General features: G+C 29.8%; 1 protein-coding gene across 1 annotated transcript in view; it reads left to right on the plus strand.

Moving 5' to 3' along the window:
• Positions 1-8,699, plus strand: part of LOC143067497 (G patch domain-containing protein 2-like) — a 23,812-nt gene extending 15,113 nt beyond the window's left edge. The window contains exons 5-7 of the mRNA XM_076240812.1: positions 216-260; positions 2,752-2,896; positions 3,247-8,699. Of these exons, the coding sequence (XP_076096927.1) occupies positions 216-260; positions 2,752-2,896; positions 3,247-3,437 (381 nt within the window). The 3' untranslated portion in view covers positions 3,438-8,699. The remainder of the gene's footprint in view (positions 1-215; positions 261-2,751; positions 2,897-3,246) is intronic.
• Positions 8,700-9,496: the final 797 nt, after the last annotated feature.

The raw sequence follows: 9,496 nt of genomic DNA on the forward strand, positions 1-9,496 counted from the left end.
TGAATATTCTATACAGGACACCATGCACAACACAGATAGGAATACTAATATAGTTTGTATTAAATAAGTGCAGAATTTCAATACAAAAAAAAAACTATTATATTTCTTATAAAATTTCTAGAATTTCAAATTATCCTAGATTAAAATAAAAATCTTTGTTTTAAGATACAAATAACCAGTTAACTGATATTTGAAACAAGTTTTTATATTTTTAGTCTGGAAGAGAAGTTAGATTTGGTAGAAGAAGGTTGAAAGAAAAGGTCAGTCCATCTATCACTCCTATGGTGTATGTCTACACTTCCTACAGTAAATCAAATTTGTATACCCAATTTGCTTGCTATTTATAAAAAAAAACCCATTAGGGTTGACCAAAGAGAGTTCTCTTAATTTGGAAATACTTGTGGTTCTGTAGTTCTAAGGTTTTGAAACTTTTACAGACAGATTTAAGGCAGTTCTGCATAAACACTTACTTCAGTTTGTTGAGACTAATTTTCTCATAACTTTACACTATAGTTGGAATTGATAAACAGAAGTTCCTTTTCAATTTGAATGAAATTTCTGTTTTGTTGTTCCAGAGTAATGGGACTTTAATAAACTGTCAGATTGATTTAAATTTTTCATTAGCTGTACCATAACTTGAGTTTGCTTGAATTGATTTACAAGAATCTTAACATATTTGTTGGAATTGGTGAAAGAAAGATACCTAACAATTTTGAAAATTTTATTTCCAGAATTATGTCACTTAAGGTAGCACAATACAAAGATTTTATAACTCCAACTCCCAAGTTTTAACATGCTGTAACTTTCTTAATAATGCTTGAAAATTTATAAAAGTGGTAGTTTTGGATAGCTAACAGATTACTCTTTCAAATTAATACAATGTTAGTATTATGCAACAATTATGTAACCAATTATAATGTTAACTGAGTCTAAAATATTTTTCACCAAATTTCCACTTTCAAATGAAATTAGCTTCTGCATGTGTATCCCTAGAGGGTTGATTTTATTATATGTTGTTCCTATGGCCATTATCTACAAAAGGGTGTCTCAGATTTCAGATAGAATGTATAGAACAAATTTTACACCTAATTAAACATTTTCTTCTTTTATGTGGTTAGGATGTTTACACTAGTTAGAGATTTATGAGAGAATGGAACACCATAGAGACAATCTGAGACACCCTTTTGAAGCCCATGAAGTGTTGATTAAGATTTGGTTAAAATTTTCTGTATAGTTAAAGAGATGATAGAGCTAAATTCATTCAAGTGAACCTACCCATATTTTGCCACTAATTGCATAATAATTGATTACATAATAATTGCATAATAAAAATATTGCATTCATTTAAAAGATTGATCTTTTATCTATCTATATATACCTCTTTTATTATTTTCTATGCATTCATAAGAAAGTTACAGCATTTCAAAGGTTAGTGATTGGAAGTTAAAAAATCTTTGTATTGTGCTACCTTAACTCATATAAATAAAAGTAAAATTTTAACATGTAATGCTCTAGCTCTAGCATGCTTGGATCAAATGACTACACACTTCTGTCATGCTCTAGCTCTAGCATGCTTGGATCAAATGACTACCTGTCATGCTCTAGCTCTAGCATGCTTGGATCAAATGACTACACACTTCATACTGTTGCTTCAGATTTAAATTTTTGTCGAGCCTGCAACTTTTGTTGCAGAAAGCTCGACATAGGGATAGTGATCCGGCGGCGGCGGTGTTAGCTCACTTCTTAAAAGCTATATATTTTAGAAGGTGGAAGACCTGGATGCTTCATATTTTGTATATAGATGCCTCATGTTACGAAGTTTCCATCAGTCACATGTCCATTGTCCTTGACCTCATTTTCATGGTTCAGTGACCACTTGAAAAAAAAGTTCAGATTTTTTGTAATGTTAAATTCTCTCTTACCGTAAGTAATAGGATAACTATATTTCGTATGTGCGTACCTAATGCAAGGTCCTCATGCCCGTCAGACAGTTTTCACTTGACCTCAACCTCATTTCATGGATCAGTGAACAAGGTTAAGTTTTGGTGGTCAAGTCCATATCTCAGATACTATAAGCAATAGGTCTAGTATATTCGGTGTATGGAAGGACTGTAAGGTGTACATGTCCAACTGGCAGGTGTCATCTGACCTTGACCTCATTTTCATGGTTCAGTGGTTATAGTTAAGTTCTTGTGTTTTGGTCTGTTTTTCTCATACTTTATGCAATAGGTTTACTATATTTGTTGTATGGAATGATTGTAAGGTGTACATGTCTAGCGGGCAGATGTCATCTGACCTTGACCTCATTTTCATGGTTCAGTGGTCAAAGTTAAGTTTTTGAGTTTTGGTCTTTTTATCTAATACTATATGTCATAGGTCAACTATATTTGGTGTATGGAAATATTTTATGATCTATATGTCAGTCGAGCAGGTTTTATTTGACCTTGACCTGGTTTTCACGGTTCATTGCTCAGTGTTAAGTTTTTGTGTTTTGGTCTATTTTCTTAAACTATAAGCAATAGGCTCAACTATATTTGTCATGTTTTTTGTATGGAAGCATTGTTAGCTGTACATGTCTGCCTGGCATATGGTTCAACTGACCTTGACCTCATTTTCATGATTCATGTTAAGTTTATGTGACAGTCATAATAAAGCTTTATATTTAGGAGTATCAACATAATATCAATGATTAGTAATCATTATCCAAAGATTTATTTATATCTATTATGTTTTAATGTTTTTTATTACCAGACTCCTGGTTATACAGTATCAAACTACATAGAAGATAAACAAATGTGGAATTCCATGCAAGGAGTGTATTCTCCACCATTCTCCAGTAAGGAGAATAAAGATTCTAAAAAACTCAGAAAATCACCTGCATTAACCAATCCTGAAGGTAAATATAATGCATAAACTATAGAAATGGATTTATGTTATGGAAGTAAAGATTATGACTTATTTAACCAAAAGTTTTGTCAAATTTAATATTTATAAATATATGTTGTAAGATCGCTAAATGTTTATGTGAGAAAGAGATGATAATGAGTAAATGGCTAACCAGTTTAAAATAGCATGATGGAAACAAAATGAATAAAGTGATTTTCTAAATAAACAGAACAAGATCTCTTATTTTCTAAGTTTCTTTTGACATCTAGACCACTCTGACGGTTTTGTACCATGTACGTTTAACTATTATAAATACATGTATATAGATGCTAATACTTTGAATTATCATGACATTTCCAGGTTATGTCGGAGATGAAGCAAGTCCTATACCAGAAACTAACATAGGCAATAAAATGTTACAAAGTATGGGATGGAAGCCTGGATCAGGTCTAGGAGCAGAAGGGGAGGGCATACAAACACCAGTTCTAGCATACAGAAGACTCAGAAGAACAGGATTAGGTCATTCAAAAACAAAACACAAAAAATCATAGATTTTACTTGTTCTACATCATTATCATATAAATTAAGGGTCATGATTTATAGTTCTTGTTGTTCAGATATTTTTCTTTAGTGACTGTTCTAAAATTAAGGGGGAGGAGAAACTATTGTGACCATTTTTCTAACTGACAGTAAAGTTTGCTACTAAACATGTTCCCATAAACAGTACCAATAAACAAAATGGTTATGGAGGGAAAATATCACATTTACAGATATTTCCTGGTATATTGCCAATCTTTTTAAAATATTGAATTAAAATGAATTGTAGTATGGAGTTGTCTTTAATTTGAATAAATTATAAAGACTGCAAGATCAGATATATATTTTTTTTTATTAGATAATAGAAATTAATAATCAAATTAATTATATAATGATGACCATTATAAAATTTTAACTCTTAAATATTTATGTAGATGCAATTTCATTAACATTTGTTTAAAACATTTTGAATGAACATTTTCATGACAATGTTATAATTAAAATAAAGTGAATACTTAAATTTTTTTAGTACAATGATTTATTATTTCTTTTATATTTCAATTTACCTCGGGTACATTATTTATAATAAGGATTTTAATTATGTAATGTACTTTTAAGAATTGAATGCATATTATTTTTAAGGTTACATTTCACTTTGTTTTTAATCTAATGTCTACATTGTACAACACAAAGATGCATTAATAGGTGTTTTTTTTATACTGAATACATTTAAGACCATACTGTGACCTGTCATTGTTTACATCTGTGTCTTTTGGTTTTTGGTGGATTGTTGTTTCATTGGCAAAAAGTTACTATATGAAGACCAGGTTTTTCAAAGCTATTTAAAAAAGAAATAAGGCTTTTGAAATCGTACTGTCAGATTTAACCAATGGTAGAGAAATATCAGCATGTTAAATGGTAATGGTTTTACCAAGGAAAGGGACACTTAGGCACAAGAAACTGTACTGGTTTACCCAAGGGAATTACCACCAGTTGCTGGTAAAATATTCTGAGGTCTTGGAAATAAACATATAAATGTGTTGTAGCATTTTTGTTTTAAAATATTTATGTTAAGAGCTTACTGCAACAACAATCTTAAACAGGGGCGGATCCAGCCATTTTTTAAAAGAATTTCCAACCCAAGGCAGGGGGGGAAGGGGTGTTCCAACCAAATGTCCCAATTCAAATGCATTATTCATCCCCAAAAAGGGGCCCTTGAACCCCAACCCCCTGAACCCCAACGCCCTGGATCTACCACTGTAAAAGATGTAATTGATTAAATAAATGATGTTATCAGGTAGTGTTTTGAATTTTAAAAAGGACCTTTTGGGTCTTAGACATGACAATAAGTCTACAAGGGTAACTGAATTCAATGGAGATGATATTCATTTTTAGACATGACAATAAGTCTACAATGGTAACTGAAATAAATGGAGATGATATTCATTTTTAGACATGACAATAAGTCTACAAGGGTAACTGAAATCAATGGAGATGATATTCATTTTTAGACATGACAATAAGTCTACAAGGGTAACTGAAATCAATGGAGATGATATTCATTTTTAGAATTTTCTTCTCTGTCTTCATTTTAACACCTGATGATTAGCTTGGATTTAAAAGATGTCAGTCAGCAAGATTTTTTTTTAAATGAAAAAATAAAAAATAGAAAATGATATTTCTGATCTTTAATGATCAGATCTTTCTACTTTTGGTTTATGTCACAATGGCAGTCGTGCCACATCTTATTTTTGTACAAAATTGCAAAAGTAGACACAATTTTAAAAGACATCAAAGCAAAGAAATATAACATATTTGATTGGATTTACAATTTTTATGGCCCCGCCACTAAGTGGTCGGGGACATATATAAGTTTTGTTCCGCTCCACTAATTTTTGCCAAATTTACGGGCTTTGGACTTTGATAAATTGTTGAAAATCACAGTTATACAGACTTTTTTTCAGATATTGGGCTAATTTTTGGTTTGTGAGTTACTCCGGATGAGTTACAGATCAAGTTTAAGTTTGGTTCTGATGGCTAATTTTTGCTATAATTTTGGACTATGGACTTGATAAATTTTTGAAAATCACAGTTATATGAACCTTTTTTCTAAATTCTTTCAGATATTGGGCTGATTTTTGGTATGTGAGCTAACCATGATGACTTACAGATCAAGTTAAGTTTTGTTCCGCTCCGCTAATTTTTGCCAAAATTAAGGGTTTACAACTTTGAAAATTGTTGAAAATGACAGATATAAGGACATTTTTCTATACGCCCCCAGATTTTGAGCTAATTTTTTATATGTGAGACTACCAATATGCATACCCGTAGCCAGGGGGGTCGGGGGTTCGGACGAACCCCCCCTTGAAATCAAATAAGCACTGTTAAAATCAACGTTTTGTTCAAATTGTGACTGTTTAAGTCGAGTTCATGAGTCCAACGAACCCCCCTTGGAAATTCCTGGCTACGGGCCTGAATATGTTTGTGTCCACATGTGTTATTGAAATTGCAGATTTTTCAACTTTTGGAGACGGAGCCATTCATGTCGCTTTGACACATCTAGTTTAAATATTTGTTTAATTAAAGATAGAATATTGTAATAGTGCAATAAATTTGTGAAATTTTCCATTTGTAATAGATTTTGCAATTTGTGATGCTATATTGTAAGGAACAGTAAATGGGCTATGTCACAGATTTTTTTGAAAAATTGCAAACAACTTCAAATGTTGAAATCTAACTGAAAATCAAAAAGTAATTCATTTATCTAAACTGTTATGCTGCTTAAATATATATTTTTTGTAAAGATAAATCTTGAAATTGTTCAACATTTATAAAATGTACATAAAATCTATCAAAAATTTTGTCAAAATATCTTTATTTTTAATACATTTTCCCTTTGATAATTTGATATCAATAAAACAGAAATTTATAAAATCAAAGTTTTGATATATTAAAGTAATTTTAAGAACATGTTTCACAGAATTTATGTGTTTTCAATTCAAAAATAGATTAATTTCAATAATATATTTCAGATAAAAAAGAGATTAATGCATTACTTTTTCCAATTTTTAGTGCAATTTTCGCCTATAAACGTAGCTGTGAGAAAAATCTGTGATATGACCCCTCTACTGTAACATGACTTTGAACATTGTTTATTACCTTTTATTAGAAGTAGATACATGTACATTTTGTAGTGTAAATGTGAAATTTTAAATGTTGTATTCAATTTTATATAAATGTTTTATGTAATATTTTCTTATGATAATTCTATGAATTTTATTGTCTTGTTTGCAGCAAATGTCAAAGAATGCTAGGCTTGGGAATGCTAATCAAACAGCATAAACTATTTGTATAAAGCTTTATAGTTAAAAAGGTAGAAGACCTTGGTACTTCATATCTTGTATATGAAAGATTGGAGCAAGACTTGATGGTTCAGATAGTAATTTAATAATGACTACAAAATATACAATTGGTATCACTGTAGCGACATTACGTCATAAGTAAATGTCCCAGATGTATATTTGATGTGTAGAATGGTTGTATGGTGAACATGGCTTTCTTGTTAGAGTTCATCTGGCTTTAACCTCATTTTCATGGTTTATTGGTTCGTTTTTGTGGTTCAGTCCATTTTCTCATACTATTATTGATAAGTCAACTATATTTGGTGTATAGAATGATAACATGTCTGTCTGTCTGGGTGTATCAGAGTGTTAACTTCGTTTTCATGCATCATTGATAATGTTAAGTTTATGTGATAACTGATGTAAAACTGTTATCTCAAACAATTTAAACCAATTGAAAAACATCATGATCTGTAAACCAGCAAGACAATTCAGTGTGTGCATATTTGTTAAATGTTAATTTTCAAAACAATGGCCAGTATGTCATTTATTTTTAAAAGCAGTTAAAGAAATATGGAGTTCAGTTGTAAGATAATTGTCTCAATCAAGTTATACAACATCTTTCTATTTTGATATTGTTTAAGACATTAAAAATGGTAATTCTATGAACACCTTTCTGTTATATTTGTGTTCCTTACTGATTAAATTATTTTTGAAGCAATATAATTAAATCAGTTTTTCTAAAACTAAATATTTTTTGTTAAGAATATTGAAATCATGTGCAATACATTATTTGAAAATATTGCTAACAATGTGCTACTGCAAGATTGTGAAAGGAGAAATTATAACAAACATCATGTTAGTCATGGAAAGTAGTCAATTTATATGAAATAAAAACACTATTCAGAAAAGTCAAAATTGATTACAAAACTTGTGTTTTATGTTACAGTTATAAGCTTGTACAATGTTGAAATATTTAAATATATCAATTTGATAAATTAATTTTTCCGATAAAAGTGCTGTAATTCCAATGCAGAATGTGTATGGATTTTCTGTGCCATTCTGTTTAAATGCTTTGTTAACCTACAGGACACATTTAACGAGACACAATTGATGCAAAGACTAATTATGAGGAAAAAAACCATTATAGATTACATAAAGATGTAATGAAATAAAAACATGAAGGATTATATGTATTAAGAAAAAAATGAGCTAATAGAAAAATAAGAGTGATAATATTTTCACATATGTGTTCAGAAATAATGACCTAAAACATGAGTGATAATATTTATACACATGAAAACAAATAATGACTAAATGAGATAAAAACATGAGTGATTTATATGTATACACATGTATTAAGAAATCATGAGATATATAAATGAGTGATTATAAGTATACACACATGTTGAGATATGTATGCTTTAGACTGTATTTTGTGGTTAAAAGTCAAAAACACCAAATATTCTGGAAAAAAAGGCAGTCAAGTGTTTTACAATTGCAAATATGTAATCTTAATTGTTGACACTTTATAAATTTGATTATAATTGTCCAGAGTTAACCTTTGACAAAGTTCTTATTTTCCGATGTCATCTGTTTTTCTGGCATTGCTAATTATCTCATGGCTCAATTTGACAATACAAACAGATCCAGATTAACCTTAAAGTAAACAGCAGTTCATAAAAAAATATCTTCTAAAAATTAAGAACTATGAAAGTACATGTGAAAACGTTTTATAAGTTTTAAATGGTATGTTTGTATACTAGATACAGATTAGTTACTGTTGTTTGTTATGTTTTATGCCAAATATCTTACTGAAATTTTATTACTTCACATTAGAGAACGTTTTATTTTGATACATTTTGTGATAGTCATAACATCTTCATTTGTAAATTTATTTTTTACATTAGTCAATATTAAATAATCCTAAAACTGTGTTTATTTCCTTTTGTTATGTACAGACATATTTTGATTAACAGAAATGGCTGTTTGTTAAACGATTGCTCAATGTTGCAGAACTTTCCTTTTGGTTATCTATGTTTGTTATTTGTGAAAACAACGTTGAATCATGTGGTTTAAATATGGTAGTTTTTAGATTAAAACTTTCACACTAAATATAAATTAATAATTTTGTGGAGCACTTAATTTTGTGGTTTGAGGAAAGCAAAGAAACTCAAGAAAATGTGTATCCCACAACTATAAATTGTTAGTTTCTACAAAAGCTGATCAGTGCTATTGTCAAAATGTTTTTATACAACAGCAATTTTTTTTAGGTTCAATAATTCTATGTTGTTGTCATTTGTGTTGTTCTCATCCAAAGACACATTTGGTTAAAGTGATTTGATCTCAATGAAATTTTACAAGAGGGTACAATACCACTGATGTTATATTATATTCAAAACAGATGTGCCATGTTTTAATACTTTCATAAACAACATTTTACTGAATATGTCATGACCTAGTATTTCCTAAAACATCCTATTATGTGTAAGTTCTCCCAAATATCATCATTCTATTGGATATGTCGTGTCTTAGTGCTTCATAAAACAACAACATACTGGATATGTCAAGTCTTAGTGAATCATAAAATAACATCCTATGGATATGTCATATCATAGAACTTCATAAAACAACAACATACTGGATATGTCATGTCTTAGTGAATCATAAAACAACATCCTATTGGATATGTCATATCACAGAACTTCATAAAACAACAACATACTGGATAT

Source organism: Mytilus galloprovincialis, chromosome 3 (assembly GCF_965363235.1).
Source record: "Mytilus galloprovincialis chromosome 3, xbMytGall1.hap1.1, whole genome shotgun sequence".
Lineage (NCBI taxonomy): Eukaryota > Metazoa > Mollusca > Bivalvia > Mytilida > Mytilidae > Mytilus > Mytilus galloprovincialis.